Source organism: Antrostomus carolinensis, unplaced genomic scaffold (genome assembly GCF_000700745.2).
Source record: "Antrostomus carolinensis isolate BGI_N321 unplaced genomic scaffold, ASM70074v2 scaffold45569, whole genome shotgun sequence".
In the NCBI taxonomy this organism is placed as follows: Eukaryota; Metazoa; Chordata; class Aves; order Caprimulgiformes; family Caprimulgidae; genus Antrostomus; species Antrostomus carolinensis.
The window spans coordinates 12,789-29,018 of record NW_010340118.1 but is presented as its reverse complement, the minus strand read 5'-3'; the positions used below and the strand labels follow the sequence as shown (position 1 = coordinate 29,018).

At 40.8% G+C, this 16,230-nt stretch overlaps 1 protein-coding gene across 1 annotated transcript in view; it reads right to left on the bottom strand.

The window, feature by feature from the left end:
• Positions 1–16,230, bottom strand: part of MME (membrane metalloendopeptidase) — a 34,893-nt gene that overhangs the window by 8,515 nt on the left and 10,148 nt on the right. Inside the window, exons 8-16 of the mRNA XM_010176063.1 lie at positions 13,176–13,310; positions 10,811–10,912; positions 7,623–7,759; positions 7,430–7,523; positions 5,594–5,722; positions 4,621–4,719; positions 3,510–3,590; positions 2,799–2,902; positions 227–285 (exon numbers count right to left, since the gene is read on the bottom strand). Coding sequence (XP_010174365.1) covers positions 227–285; positions 2,799–2,902; positions 3,510–3,590; positions 4,621–4,719; positions 5,594–5,722; positions 7,430–7,523; positions 7,623–7,759; positions 10,811–10,912; positions 13,176–13,310 — 940 coding nt within the window. The remainder of the gene's footprint in view (positions 1–226; positions 286–2,798; positions 2,903–3,509; positions 3,591–4,620; positions 4,720–5,593; positions 5,723–7,429; positions 7,524–7,622; positions 7,760–10,810; positions 10,913–13,175; positions 13,311–16,230) is intronic.

Here is a 16,230-nt window from a genome sequence, read left to right as displayed (position 1 = left end):
TTCATGGCTGAATCCCGAGACTCTGTCCTTGTTCTGCACAAAGGCAATTCAAAACATGTGGAGATGAAAACACGGTGAATGAAACCTCTGATTTTCCTGCACTGAGGCCCTTCTGCAACCCCCATCATAGGAAGATTGTTTTGCTCGATTTTAAAAATACATACTTGTATATAAAAATAATTTGGCCATTAAATCTGTATCCAGTTAGTAATTTGGTAAACCTTACCTATCTGATTTCTGCTTGCTGAATAAAAAGCATTGACAACAGCAGCTCCACTTATCCACCTAGTAACAGCAGAAGAATAAATGTTAGCATTTCAGTTGTTAATGACAGGATTACTGATTACTGGAACAAACCTAGAAACTGAGTAACAGGATCACACAATAACTGAGGTTGGAAGGTACTTCTGGAGACTGCCAGGTCCAGTGCCTCAGTGCGCTCAGCTTCATATCGTATGTCGGACAGTCAATCCCTTCATCATTTCAGCAGCCCTTTCCCTTTGATATCAGACTGATTAACAATGATACTTGGCTTCTGTGTCTATTTCTGCTCATACCACAGCACTGTACAGGCAAAATTTCTCATATAAAGAATCTGAGACACAGCAACTGAGGTTACAGTGGCATCTAAACGTTTGGGGATAATGGAGCTTTTTGAAAGCCCACTTACTTAAAAGGATTTCACTGTCACCTCTCCAGCTATCTCAATGCCAGTACGTTATGAGTATCACATTTGAGACTATATTTTTTTCCTCGATAGTTTCTTGCCGAATGAAGGTACAGGGTAAGATCATCATGCGCTCTTGTGGCAGAGGCACAGCTTCCCTCACAGTCCTGTGGTTTAATTTAAATAATACCGTCTTTCCTTGATGAAGACTCTCAGCATTACTTTTGGGTCCATCTTGACACATGGAAAATAATGAGGTTTAACTCTTTTTTAAATTTTTACTAGTTTACAATTTTCCTGGCTTTCATCAGTGATCACCTAATGAATTTCTAGAATAGCAAGCACGGCTAGTGTTTTCATGTGGGTCATATTTAATAATATTTCAGAAAATATGTCAGAGAAAATGAGATAATGGTTCTACAAAATAAAACAGCTGGGGCTTACACAACTGAAGTTGTATTTCCTGGCTCTGTGCTCTCTGAGTGAAATTCATTTCTATGAGAAATGATCTATTTGATAACTATTGCATATGCCAATCATAAGCAATGTAGAATATTCTAACAGTGGCTATTGCTTGATTAAGTGAAAATTAATTTGCAGAATAAATTACAACTGTCAGAGGACAATCTATTGTGGTTGATACTTCCAGGCTCACTTTAGGTAATTTTTGAATGCAATTGAACTTACGGTAGTTACTGCTAATTAATATACGCTTGTGAGAACCAAATAGGAGTTGTGTTAAATCAGGCTGAGGCAATCGAACAAGCCAAGCCCAAGCACAGCTTGAAGATAAAATAGAACAGAAGTGAGGTGGCTGTTAGGTGGAAGGTAAACTTTCAGTTAACGATATGTAAATACAGAACAGCAAATGACACAGGTGGAGCTATTATCCACAGTAATGACTGCAGTTCTGAAAAGCTGGGACATAGTATTTGGAAAGTTCATGGTGGTGATTCCAGAGGTACTTCATCTTCTGAAAAGGTGAGAGTTTGAAGATGCAGGATGACTAGAAAGAGTCTGAACAGTTGCAGGGTTTTGGTTGGGTTTTTTTGGTTGTTGTTTGTTTGTTTGGGGTTTTTTGTTTGGGTTTTTTTTCATAAAAAAGAAGTCTGGAACACCACATGAAAATGATAAAGTAATGAAAAGGACAAATACAGAATCATAGAATAAATTAGGTAAAAAGGACCTTTAGAAGTCATATGGCCCCATGTGATGCTAACTAGATCGGGTTGCTGAAAAGGCTTGTCCGTTAAGATTTGAGTATCTTGATGGAGATATGGAGAGAGCTCTCTGGGTCTTGTTTGACCATCCACATGGTGAAAAGCTTTTCCTAACATCTAGTCAGAATTTTGCATGTTCCAACTTGTGTCTTTTCCCACTTGTCCTATCAGTCTGCGTCTCCAAGAAGAGTCAGGCTTCTCTGTATCACCTCCCATCACATAGCTGAAGACAGCAGTAAGACCTGCCCTTAGTCTTTTCTTTTTTAGACTGTACAAAGCTAGTCCTCTTATCCTCTCCTCAATGTAAATCCAGCTCTGCAGCCCTTACTCAAATGAAGAGTCTTGCAGAGTTGGCCTTTGGCCTGTGGTGGCCATGGTCATTTTTCTGATTTGGCTTAAATTAACTTCCAAATGGGTCAGAGCTGAGACAGGAAGAGCAACCAGTACAACTAGGGAATGTGCCGTGTCGAGTCTTCTGGTACATCTACATTAACATTTAAATTCAGAGCAGGAGTACATTTCTGAAGTAAATCCTGCTCATCTTCACTTAATCATGCTTGCTTTGACTCGGCTGGCTCTGAGCGAGAGAAATTAAATTATCAGGGATGAAATTAATCTTTCAGATGAACTTAATTAAAAAGCTCCTCTCCAGGAGTCCACATAATCCACTCTGGGAGGTAAGGGACCAGACTAGACCTACTCCAGAATACTTAACCTTCTACACCATCTCCCAGTTTCTTTGCCCTACTTGCTAATGTAGGTCTAGGCTTTGAGAAATGCCCTCTTAGCTGCCCTCTTCATGGAGGAAAAGGGCAGAAGGAAGGTCCTTAAACCATCACTGATTACCCTCCAAGTCCTTCCTCCTGGGGAAACTGGATGAAAAACTATACACAGTATTTTAAAATACTTACTCCTCTTTGTCCACCTTTTCTCTAAGCTTTTTCAACCTTTTCTTCTGGGTAAATACTAAATTTTGAATAATATTTTCAAAGTATTCTTCTTCGTTGTAGTTCAACTAAAAAGAAAGAGGGAAAAATGCTTAGTGGTGGTGTTATTGATTTGCAAAAACCACATGGATCTGGAAAATCTAGTCTTAGGCATAATGAGCTAAGCAATGCATTTTCAAGACTATTTTTTGATCTACAATTAGAACTTGGTTTGCAGTGCTGTGCTACATCACAGAGTTGATATTGTGGTTGGATGTGTGTTAGCAGCTGTCTAATTTATTCCAGAGATCTTTATTCCCTCTTTATATATATATTTTGAGTGGAGCTCAGCATTTGTTGGTTTTGACCCTAATCTCTAGGGGTTACCTTCTTGAAACCCAGGAGCTACCAGCCTGGTAAGCTGCAATTCCACCTTAGAAAGGACACATGAATAAGGCTGAAATGGTGTTTTAAAAAAACATACTTGGGTTATATATCTATATTTTTCAAAATTAAAACTTTGACTTTTAAGACATATTCTTCCTGAACATACATATGTACTAAATACATTAATGGAGTTCCTCTTACCCATGAACCTACAAGCACAGAATCCAGTGATTCTGTGCCCAGGCAGATGGATCGCCTTGGCTCTGAAGGCAAACTTTTCTAGTCACACTGCCTGGTGTGGATACTCACCTCCTGGTACTCACTGTTGAGCTTATTGTCATCAGTCACGATCTCGTCTGGGTAACCAATCCTCTCTCTAATTGCTGCTGCCTGGGGACAAGATTGATTATGTCCATAGCAAATCTAGCCGTATTTTTAAATCAATCACAAATCACATAATAAATGCAATATGGAAGCAACTCTAGAAAACTCAGGATGTTAATTATATATCAGTTTTGTTTACATTTTTAAATTAATTGAAAGCACTGTAAAGTTTATGGTGAATTATAACAATGGAAAATTCTGGAAAGTATGTTCTGTTCCTTCCTTGGTAAGTAAACTTACAGAAACGTGCACAAGAGCCAAACAAACTTCACCTAAGCTTTTGTGTTGAAAGGCTGGTTTAAACAAATAGTAGAAATCCTGAAATATGTGATATATTTTACAGCATCTTAAATAGAAATAAAATTAATAACTGGACATGTTTTAACTTCAATATGTTCTAGGAAAACACGTTTACAAATTTCCAGCAATTTGTACAGTTTGACTCAGTTTGGGTCTGTGTCCGTATTTCTTAACTAGCTCCCACATCTACATGGCAGTGAAATAATTTGTTTTTGATAGCCAAATATTGATTTGTATTTGATGGCAAAGAACAGATTATTCTTTAGCAATTCTTTCTAGTATTTCTATATAAATGTCTTAATAAATGTAGCAGTAAAATCACATTATTTCTACAAACAATTTTCTGGTGTAGGCCCTTCCCACAAACAAGTGAGCATTACAAGCAGCATGTGGAGTGCATGTGGGTTTCCATAAATCCTCCCTTCTCAGTTTCAGTATTACTTTCTTGTAGATATTCATTATCTAGCCCCTTAATCGCTGATTTGCCTGCAAGGTCTTAATCTTGTATATAGGTTCCTCCTATTTTGTGCATTTATCTCCACAGAGGCCCCTTCCCATGTAATCTGGGTCTGATATAGGGAGTCTGTGAGCTGCTGTGCCTATATAAACACACATCTATGTGGTTTTGTGTATATAAAATAGTGGTAGATGTTATTGCTTATTCTTTTTAGGAAAAACAACTGAAATACTGTCTTTAATAGAAATACACATTACCAATATTTACAATTTAACTTACTTTTTGTTCTGCTTTCTTTTTGGTTTCTGCATCCATCCAGGTAAGTTCATCTAAGGTTTTTATAAAAACATCACGAATATCTGCAATCATTTCCTCAACCTTGGAAAAAACATCAGTATGTTACAAATCCACATAAAATGATCCAGTTAATTTTCCACAGGCATAGTTTGTTTATTACAGACTTGTTTTTCCTGCACTAGTTGCTCAAGTGTGTGCTGTTTATGGGCCATGCTCAAAACCCGGAGCTCAAGTTAAGTTGTGTTTTTAGCCTGTCCTGTGGGAGGAAGAGGAATGGACATGAGCTCACGAGGCAATGCAATTTAGTTATTCAGGTTACAAAAAGATCTGTCAGATACCTGTCCGTTGCATGTCATGTGTCTGATCAAACTATTGTCTGTACTTCAGCCACAAACAATGGTGTATGTTAGGCCTGGAGTACAGTAGGAGTGATATGAGGAAACCAAGGCTGAACTCCAGGTTAATTCTCATCAATTCTCTGTGTGACTGGAGACAAACAGAAATAACTGATTGTCCCTGTGCCCACGCTGGCAGGATGTGAACGAGCGTCAGTCTCAAAGCACAGGCAGTGACTGCTCGTTTCGGCTACCGAGCCAGTGGTGCTGTCGGCTCATGGAACAAGCGGAGCAGGCAGAGGCCTCTCTCCCTCCAAGTGCACACACGTCATCTTCATATTTCACATGTTACTTCCCACTGTCGTCATGGGCCTGGAGAGCAGGCCAGCTCGAGACAAGTAATGCAGGAGTACTCTGGCACAAAGGAGCGACTCCGAGCGCGTACGCTCGCGTTACTCCTCGGGGGTGCGCTGGTAGAGGAGCGAAGCTGAAGGTTTGGGTTCTTAGAAAGTGAACCTGCTGCACAGAAAAGGTTAATTACACAGCTTTGGTGATGCTTTTTGAGAACTGTGTGGTAAGTGACAATGGAGTGAACAGGAGAAGTTTGCCAAGAGCTTTACCACGTGTTTGCTGTCTCCAGCAAACGCTTCCTCTACATAGAGGCGTCCCACGGCGTTCTCCATGTTGCCATTGACGTAGTTGGCGCAGCGACGCCAAGCAGCAGTTTCTGACGTTGTGCCGTAAAGTGCCTGCGGAACATAAACATCAGGGAAAACAATGACACCTGGGTCCATGTCAGGTGAGGAGAATGGTGACTGCCTGGCAGACGTGTGTTCCAGAGGAGCCTAGCTGACCTTAAATACAGGCAATTAGTTCACACGTGTGTTTGTGACAGTCCGTCGGACTCGCTCTGTGACACAACATCTGTCACAGGCTGCAGGAGTAGGAGATTCAACAGCAGGATTCGTTATCCTTTCAAAACATGAAAGGCAGCAAGAAGACAATGTCTCCTCCACCAGAACTTAAAGCAAAACCATTAGCAGTACTGAGCTTAATTAAATTAATAACGAATTCAGAATGACTATATGATGAAGATTCCAGTAGATCACTTTGTGCTGCTCAAACTTATCCTGTCAATCATAGTTCACTGGTCTCAGCATGACTTGGGTAAAGGGCTACTGAGACCACGGTGGACTTGCATGAGAGCAGGATTGCCCTTCACAGGAACCCTGAGACAGACTCTTTTGTCAGTAAGCCTGGTGTCACCAGAGGTGCACAAGAAAAAACAAAGAGGTGCTTTCTGCAGCAACAGAAACCTACCTGCTAATCAGCATAAGCAGCGTGCAATTAGAATGCATTACTGTGGGTTCGTACACATACAGTGCTGATGCATCTGAAATCACACCTCCTGATCTCACGGGGCATAAATTCTCAGCTACAACATCAGAGGGAATGCAGCTTTTTTCTCATTAAATTAATCTTGGAAAAAAAGAAAGATACTGATGTGTTTCTTTGGTGGGAGTAATGGCATCCTGAGGATACAGTTCCAGTAGCTGTAAGTATTAAATTAGTGTCATGATACTACTCTGTGTGCTCTCCCACCCCTGCAGCTGGGCTTCTGGACAGCAGATCTGCTGGAAGGGTTCAATTCTGAACAAGTGTTACAGTGAAAACTGGCAATGTGACCTTGAGATGGAGAACCAAACGTGAGTGATTTAGGGTGAGAGCATGGCCCCCCAGTAACACATACAGGCCCAGCTACACGTGCAGTCTAGTCATTTGCTGAGATAATTCTTTGCTGATTTCTTGAGGAAGTGGTTACAGACCCAGTGATCCTTCTGCTAGGACTGTGGCACTTTCTGTGGCACATTTTAAGCATTCTCTATTTAAAACAGGTGGAGTTTTAAATGAGTAAGTGACCGATTAGCCACACAACCCATAAAAAAATGGTATGGGAGATTCATGGAGTGCCATAATTGTCCTAACATTTATATTTGAAAGCAAACAAGATGACAAATGCTAGTTTATTTCCACTGCATTTAGTGTGAGAAGCTCCTGCTATACTGTATCAGACATTATTAATTAATTAATGTGCAGACAATTATATCTTTTCATACATGGACTATGGTAAAATCTTTTCCTCTTGTTCTTTCAAACTGATTTTTTTCTAAATGAACCTTCCTCAGTGAAGTCCTAAGATGTAGGGGGGGATGACTTTAGTTTATAGAGTGCAAAACAGTATTCCCTGATGATGCAGACTGAGCAAATACAAAGCTTATATTAAAATAGTTTTATCCTATAGGGGAAAAAGCTAAATAATCAGTGAATAAGACTGCCCTGTTCAGATATATAAAACTGACCAAACTGAACATTCACTGACTTCCTCCAGTAACTGTTTTCTTTTTCTGTAACAAGCAGAATCTCCTTAAAAATGCGTGTTAAATTAATTTCTGCACCTTACGAAAAGCATTCCTTGTGTCCTTGTAGTTACGGCTGAGGCTGTTGACAAGATCCATTACGAATCGCCAGATCATGTAATTTTGAAGGTCTCTGTTTAACAAAACAACAACAATAAGCTGGTAATGTTTTTAGGCTTATTAGGTTTACTGGAAATAAAATGGTAATTACAAGAGTACCTAACATACCTACCTGGGAGTGTATTTATTAAGGATAGACTTGAGCCTGATAAGGTAATCTGGATCATAAACAATGACATGTTCGGTGTTCTCAACATTAATTTGCACAGTTGACATGATGTCATTTATGAATTTTGACCAGTTGAATACCTGGAAAATCAATATGCATTATTATATGGTTAAACCCTAAAGGAACAGTATTTGGCTGGTTTTTCCAGTTTAAATATCTTTGCGTAACACAAATGCTCTGCCTTTAGTTTTCCTAATAGCCGCACTACTTGTAAATGGAGTCACCGTAATAACTGATCTGAAATAATTTATATCCTCTGTGCTCTAAAATCCTATTAAAATAGTGTGGTATTTAGCAGAAAGGGTCGAGACATTGTTTTGATTTCAAACTAACACAATTCAAAATGTTATGACGCTTTCCTTTTGGTCTGGAAAAGCAGAAATGGTATTTTATGTAAAATTTTCAGCTGCCTTTTTGCCGTGTTTGGCTAAGAACTTTTAAATCATGAGTAAAATCCTGATTTTCGGTACAGTGTGTCTCTGTATCTATGGGGCAGTAAGATTTGGGGTATACTCGACAATTCATTTTGAAGCATATGGTAAAGACTTGTGCTGAAGTACACTGAAGTCCATAAAAGGATTTATTTTGATAGGCTTTAAAACAGACACACTAAATCCACTGTCTATAATGAATTTTCCTCTGTGTGCCACAGTACTAGATAGTGGAGAAGGAACTGAGTGGCTAGCAGGTCAGTCTGCAGCGTGCTGTGACAGACACAGCTCAGACAGAGGGACAGTTCTCATTCATTTTCTGCCTCTCTGGTCCAAAACCCCCATTTTATGGTTCTTTATGCTGGTGTTCCCCCTTGTGAGAGTCCCACATAACTCTGATGAGCCACTGCCTATCAGAATTACTTTCTGTTAAGTTTTCATCCTATAGCGTGTCCCTCTAGCCTGAACAGAGCATTATTTTAGTGTGTGGGCACTCTCAACTGGAAACTCTTACTAGTTTGCTGGCAAGAAAAATCATTTCCCTGTGATAAAGTCTTTGGTTAGCAGTATCGCGTGCCTCAGACAGTAGATAGGTCAAAGAACTGGCTGGAGAACACCAAGTCATTCTTTCCCCTACTAGGAGAACATGGTCACTGCTGGGCTGTGCAGCGCTGGGATGTGACCCGTGCAGCTGTGCTGTGAGTGGGCAGAGATGCCACTGAACTGTGTGCAGCCACATCCTGCTCCTCCATCACGTAACCCAAAGCACCAGGGCAGCGTTCACAGGCGGTTAGAACCTCCACGTTCCCTGCCCAGGAGTTCACACCTGCAGCTGATGTCCAGCAGAGTATTTTCACAAGTATTTAGCGTGTTACTTGTCCTCCTCCGTATGGTACCAGCTGAGAGAGGGATCCTTCAGCTCGGAATACTGCAGGTTGTACAGTGTTACATTCCCTCCAGCTTCTCCATTCACCTTTTGAGTTAATGACACCCATGTCACAACTACCTACACTGCTTACGTTGGCTCACGGCTTCCTAACCTCTGGGCAACCATGTGACTGAGAAAATGATTCAGAGCACAACCTGAAAATCATCATTGAAACTCTAGAGCTACTCAGTGCTTCTACCACCCTGGGTAGGTACGCACTTTAGTAATGAAAAGGAAGGTGGTACGTTTAAGAAAGGCAAATAACCTTTCTACTTTTTTTTCCGTAAGTTTTTTTTGTTTTTTTAATTTTAAAAATTTTTGTTACGCATATTACTTTGTAAAGTATTGGTGATTTTTCCCAGTCTGTGTCTTTTGAGAGGAAGGTTTTGTTGGAAGAGGTAACATATTTCATCAGAGAAACTGATGTAGCTGAGGAAAGCGGAGAAGCTTTCAGCAACAGAATCACTTCGGGTTTCAAAGAGAAGCAGCAAACTTCAAGCTAATCTTAGGAATAATTGCTGTTCTATCCTTAGACCATCACAACAATGCTACCAACTCCCATCATGGGTCTTTTGAGCGTTTTTGGATTAATTTAGAGCAGATGATTATTGCTGATCTGCAGCCCTCCCCAGGAACTAAAAATAACCAGGGCAATACCATTCCCTGACAAGAGAAGCTCGTTTCTGACATTGTGACTGTAATGGTAACTGTTCAACTAAGACCTGTGGGAGAAGGTAAATTATGAAACAAATTAAGGTAGGCAGAAGTGAACTGTCATATAATTAGAAGTTGAGGCATTTAAAGTCAATAAAAATAGCAGTGATTATGAAACCGTGGTAGGAATAACAGTGTTTCATAGAACCTTACTGGCCTCAAAAGACTCACCAGCACACTCCTGCCAGTCAGACACAGTGCTTCCCATCTGACACACCAGTTAACCTGCCTACATGAGAACTCATTTATCATAAAAAATATCCATGTCTGGTAAGACATGTAATTGAGGAGGCACGCCTGTGTTATCACACCTTGGGCTGTTCTTCAGCTGGACTTTGTGGGGCCGTGAATTAAAGGTTATAGTGCACAAACAGCACATGGCTGGGGATGAGAAAAGGCAGAGCTAAAACATTCAGGGGGAGCTACAGTGGGAGGAACAGGAGGATTTTCCTGATCCACAGGCACAGCTTCCTGGGCTCCTTGCTTTAGGAGCCCATCTTACAGAGGGAATGCTGGAAAAACAGGACTTTTTGTTCTGAATCTGCAGCTCTGGATAAACAGAGAGGGCCTGACTAGTCACACTAGAACATATTTGAATCGGTTCGAGGCTGCAGTCTTCACTTCTGTCCTGGCCCCTTTGGAGCTGCTCTGGTAATTACAGGAAGGGAATCTATTTATTCTCTGCACAGGGTACTCTCCTGATTTCCAAGCAAGGGTTATGAATGTGCAAGGTTTGCGAGAGTTACCATCCTGAATCCATGAGGGTAAATCAAGCTCAGGGTATTTTTTTTTCCATTGTCCTTTTCCATCTCTTTATGTTGAAGCAAAGGGGCAAGATCTGCCTTCAAGTTAGGAGAAACAGTGGGTACAAAGGCAGTCTTTTGCATATAGTTTGTGTCATCATATGTCTAGGTGCACATCAGGTATCCTGTTCAATCTGTAGTAAGTCTAAGCGCAAGAAAGAAATGTCTTTAAAATAAAAAAAATTGCTAGGCTTCATTGTTTAATCTCATCAGTCATAAATTAGAGAACAAAACAGCAGATTATTGATCGCTCACCTTATGATCGATTTCCAGTGAGAAGTTGTTTTGGAGTTGGGCCAGGGTCATTTTATTGTACAGCAAAAGTGGATCATTTCTGTCCTCAGATTTTGTTGTTGCCTATCAAAGTTAATAATGGGAAAATTACTAAATACATTGAGTCAGTTCAGAGGAATTTTTGTAAGTGTAAGTAAAAAGAAAGAAAATAGTGCTTCTGGCTTAATACGTTACTGTGAGTTTGCATTAACTGTAAAGTACCTGACGTAAATATGGACAGCATTTTATAGATAAGAAGTATAGAAAAGGATAGATTAAATGAACTAAATTTCTGACAGTAAAATGGAGCTTTACTTTTTGGATGTGTTTTGTGTTAAGAGTGTCAATGGCTCAGGCTGTGCAGGAACACTGGAACACAGAGCCATACCACTGAAAGCACCCAGGAGACATGTTACCAGTAGATACACTCAACACAAGAATGTGCTCGTTATATTCATGGCATGATGCAAGGTGCAGAATCTTGGGAGAAAGGAATAAAGGAGATGTATTTATTGAGTACAGGGTGAGCAGTGTGCTGTGGGAATAATGCAGTGTGACCGTTCTGGTCAGGATAGCACAGGTTATCCAGTATGTTCTTTCTGGAACCGCTGTAGAGAAATGGAGTCACTCGGGACTCAAATAAGCTTGGTATTAGTCTAGGCAATGTGGTTTCGCACCAGGGAGTTAAAAATGTGCACACCTTAACGCCTGGATGGCAGGACTGTATTAGGGCCACTTCTTACAGACCATAAAATGGCCTGACTGCCAGGGAAATGGGTCTGTGGTGGTGCTCTCTGGGGCAAGGTAATCCCTGGAGCCTCTAGACAGCACATGCCAGCAGGGAGGTCCCTGGAATTAGGGTGTGGATAAGGTAGGCTGAGAGGAGACAAAACCAGCATCTCATGGTAACTGCTCCCCTGGTCTCTGAATGCTCTCGTGGGTATCTCTGTTCTTTTCCTCCAACACTAACATGTCCCTTGCTAGGATGCTGCATTCTTGTATCCTCTTTCATACCTTTGTTCCCCTTTTTTTGAGAGAAAATGCAGATACACAAATGACTACAGAAAGAGAGTGATCTTGTGATCCATGAGAGCAATTCATGGGAGAACCGACTTCACTCCTGCCTCGAGTGCTCCTGACTGACTCGGTCAGGAGTGAGAATAGTAGATTTTACCCATTTAAACTGTTTTGAAAAATCAGTCATGCCAAGTCCGATCTTCTCGCTATCCTTTTTAAAAAAAGATTTCTCTTTGGCTTACTCTTTCCTAATCTATTGTGCAGTCAGTATTTTTTTCTGTGTTTTCTTTAACAAATTCCCAAGAGCACAATGCCAGCTCGCTTCCAGTAACGTTCAGGCTGGTGCTGAGTTTCTGATGAAGGAGGTTAAACCCCAAGGCAGTAGCAGCTTACCCACCACCAACTGTACCCTCTACCAGCAGCAGCTGCTGTAGAGACATTTCAGTTGTGGTTTCCTTTCCTTTCCTCCCCTTCAAAGCCTTCTCCAAGGAATTCCTTTTCTTGTAATAATATGCCATCTCTGATGTAAGCCCAGAGGTGTGTTTCTCAGGAAAATGTGAAGACAATAAAAATCAGATGGTTTCAGTTTATACAGATGGGAGGGAAAGGTCTTCCTCTTCCAAACACGTGCCCTTACTATCAGTGTAACTTGAAAAATAGCTGAAGCTAGAAAATGTGTATTTGGCTTGTTTTACAGCCATCCTCAGCTTCAGGTCCTTCTGAAACGTTCAATAAGCATTAGCTATGGTTTTGCTCACGAAAACTTGCATTGCCATTTGTTTTTCTCCATACAAGTTCAAGTTCTCGCTATTTTTCCAAGCCATACTTTAATGGAGAGCAGCATTTGATTAAAAAGGCACTTGGAACAATCAGCATTGTGGAGCAGCTTGTGCAGGACAAACATGACTTTGTGTGGCAGTGCAGACCAAGGGCTGGGAATCTACTGCTCTGAGAACCAAACAGCCCATGGGGGAAAAAGGACAAAGGGGGGAGAGGCCGGAAAGCATCTCCCAGAACTCGCTTTCTGAAACACACTAACCACACAGCAACCAACTCTCTCTCTCTCTTTTTTTCTCTTGAAGGCTTCTGTGGACAGATCAGGATAAAACATTTTGCTGTTTGGGAGACAGCTGACTCAAATATTTTCCTGTGCTCATTAGAAGGCATATCTGTCTTATTACGTGTTCCTCTTAGGTGTTCCAGGCCCCATACATGTTTGGTCAGCTTTTGGTCCCACAAAGTAACATTAGCAAGGAACAGTTAACAGCTTCCTTAGGTAGTAAGAAAAAAGGCAGTTATTTAAAGGATACGTTAAAAATGGTTTTCTTACATTGGCAATCTCTTTCTCCAGGTCCATAACTCTTCTCATTTGTTCAGAAATCTGGTTCTCATTGACAGAAATGTTTCTTTCTTGTAGGATTAGTTTAGCTACAGAAATCATGAAATCAACATAGGCAGAACATGCCTGGGGGGAAAAATACAAACATTTTAAAGACAGAACTCTTCAAAGTACAGCATACCTTGATTATCTCTAAGAGTTCATCTTCATTTTTATGAGCTGCAGTTCTTCATCCCTTTCTAAACAGTTTAATAGTAATTTATTCTGCAGCACTGTTAGATCACAACTAGAAATTAACTTTGAAAATTCCCTCATGTAAAATTGCTGTAGAATTCGTAGCACTGTTCAAAGCTGAACAGTCTCAACTACTGCACTGTGTTTTCATTATTTAAAAGGAGACATTTGTACGTCCATGTTTAAGCCATCACCCGTGTTTTTTCTAGCTCACTTTAATTACAACTTCCAAAAATACCTCTTCCAACGAGCGATGTTCCCAGAAACATGAAACTGAGAGAAATGCTGATGGACTGTGTTGAATTAGCATTGTGGGAAAATTACTCCCAGAAGCCGTGTGCCTCCTCTATCGCTTCTTGGAACATTGAGAAATCATGTTGCAGCATCTAAATTTAGTACAGCTAGATATACTACAGACAATATTGGACATATTTTTAAATGCAAATAAAATACATAGTATTAGGTTAGCGATGTAATAATAAATCTATTTTATGCAAAATAGCGTAATCTACTAAATAAGTGATAAAACCTAAGATAAACAAGGTGTGCATGTCATCAACTTTATTAATAGAAATATTTGGGTATGTTCAGCTCCTAAGACAGGAGGACGCACCCCTTTAATTTATACAGCCATTCTGATACCTGCCGTCCTCGCCATCCATCTCCTGTCAGCCTGCCCTACCTGCCAGCAGTGCTGTGCTGTGACGGGCTGAGCGTGCTGGAAAACTCTGAGCAGCTCAGGAAAAGTACTGACAGCAGATTTCAGAAAGACAGGTGGCTCTCAGCATCCTGAAGGACTGAACTCTCAGTGTGATTTTTAATCAACATAGATTATTTTACCAGAAAGAGAAAAGCCCACAGAACCGCTGACAGCTGAAATCACAAAAAGAGAGTTCATACCAAGCCTGTACATTTTACAATATCCAAATACAATTTACATAAATTCATCACAGGCATTGCCCCAAACCAGTACGTCAGCAGACATCTTCAGGTACCAAACAACAGGCTTTATTTCTGGCCTGTAGTGCAGATCAGGTAGCAAAGAACAAAGTCCTGCCAAAGCCAGAGGTTAAAGTGCAGGAGGCAGAGATCTTGTTTGCTGCATCCAGCTCAGAGAGGAGAATGACACAGCAGGAAACAGAGCCCAGGAAAGGCAGCAGCAGAGTGTAGGGACTGAGAGGAGGAACATTGCTCATGTGAAGTGTCCACGCTTGTGAGAATATTGTGAATCTGCCTGTCAGGGATAAATCTCTGGTTTGTTTTGGTTTTTAATATTTCCTTCTCTACTTTCCAGCAGTGGAAACTAGTATGATTCTAGAGATTAGAACAGGAATTGTCTTTCCGTGCTGCAGTGAATGGAATACAAGGAAGGGAGCAAATTGTGCTCCATGAGCCAGCTCTTAGAGACCCTAACACGTGTGATAATAATGTAACTGAACAGTTAATATGCTAATAATTGTCTTTACTAGCATAGGATCTGTAATTAAATGTATCACTATTAACTGTTAGCATGTCAGCAAAATACCTACAAAACCAAAATGTTTAGCATGCTTTCTCATCGCTTCTGGATTTAATTACAGAGAAGAACACTGGCTAATTAAAGGTTACTGCGGTAGGCAGTGTCAGCTACCACATGACTTCAGCAAATAACACACACTTCAGCTCTCAAGGATTTCAAGCTCATCCGAGATGAGCAGTGAGGGATACAAAGTGTCAGTGCTAACAGGTTAATGAAAATGTGTATGAACAATAACTAAACATAAAGACCATATGGGATTTTAGGTATCTATCTGAAGCAACTTCTGTGATACCACATACTTTAGCTGTTGCATTTGCATTCAGCAGTTGACTTAAGGGGACTGCGATATTTTCAGATCTTTCATGCAGAGAAGCATGTCTTTGGTTCTGAATGGTTCTTTTTTTTCTTTCTAAACATATTAGTGATATAATTAGTCCACCTGGACTCCACTGACACCTGCAGCACTTGCCAATCGATGACAGTTCATCAGAGTTCAGAAATGGCATCCTTTTTGTAGTGACAGGACAGGGGTGATCTGTAAGCACTCCCATCTGAATACAGCTTTGGCAGTTGTGAGGTACCTCTTGATTCAGGTGTGAAGCCTGGCAGGAGCTGTGTAACAAAGCTAAAATTGTTTTGTGTTTATTTCCTTACAAGGGGTCCTAAAAAGTCAAGTAGCTGTTCCTCTTCTGACTTGCACAATCACACGGGCATTATGTGGAAAAGCTACGACTTTTCCCCCACATACATGTTCAGTGATTACAAAAGGAATGGAAGAGAAGGGAGGGGGAACAGGAAGGGAGACAGGTTGGGATGCCCAGGGTGTAGTGATGCCAGAGGAACCTGCAGGCTTCTCATCCAGTGCAGAGGTAATTGGTACCTACTGGCAGCTGGAGCCAGACAAACCCCCTGGGCTCCTCGTGCAGCCAGGAAGATCAAACTAGGTCACTAACATTTATGGCATAATATGATAACACCTTCAGGACACTTGATATAATATGATAACACCTCGTCTTCAGGACACTTGTTAAACTCCCTCCCATTCTTAGCTAACTTATTTCTACTTGCCCTTAATCTCATTTCTCCTTGTCCTCTTAATTTCCCTTGTGGCTCTCTTGCCTTCCTGCACACTTAACCATGTTAGAACTTGTTCTCCAGCCTGTCACACATGCTGTTCTCACCTGCAGATCAACCTTGTTTAAATGCTCAGGATTATTTGCCAGTTCTCCCAGTGATGTTACTCAGGGGCAGTACTGGCACTGATTTGGGGAAGGGCTGTTCCTGCTCTTTCCC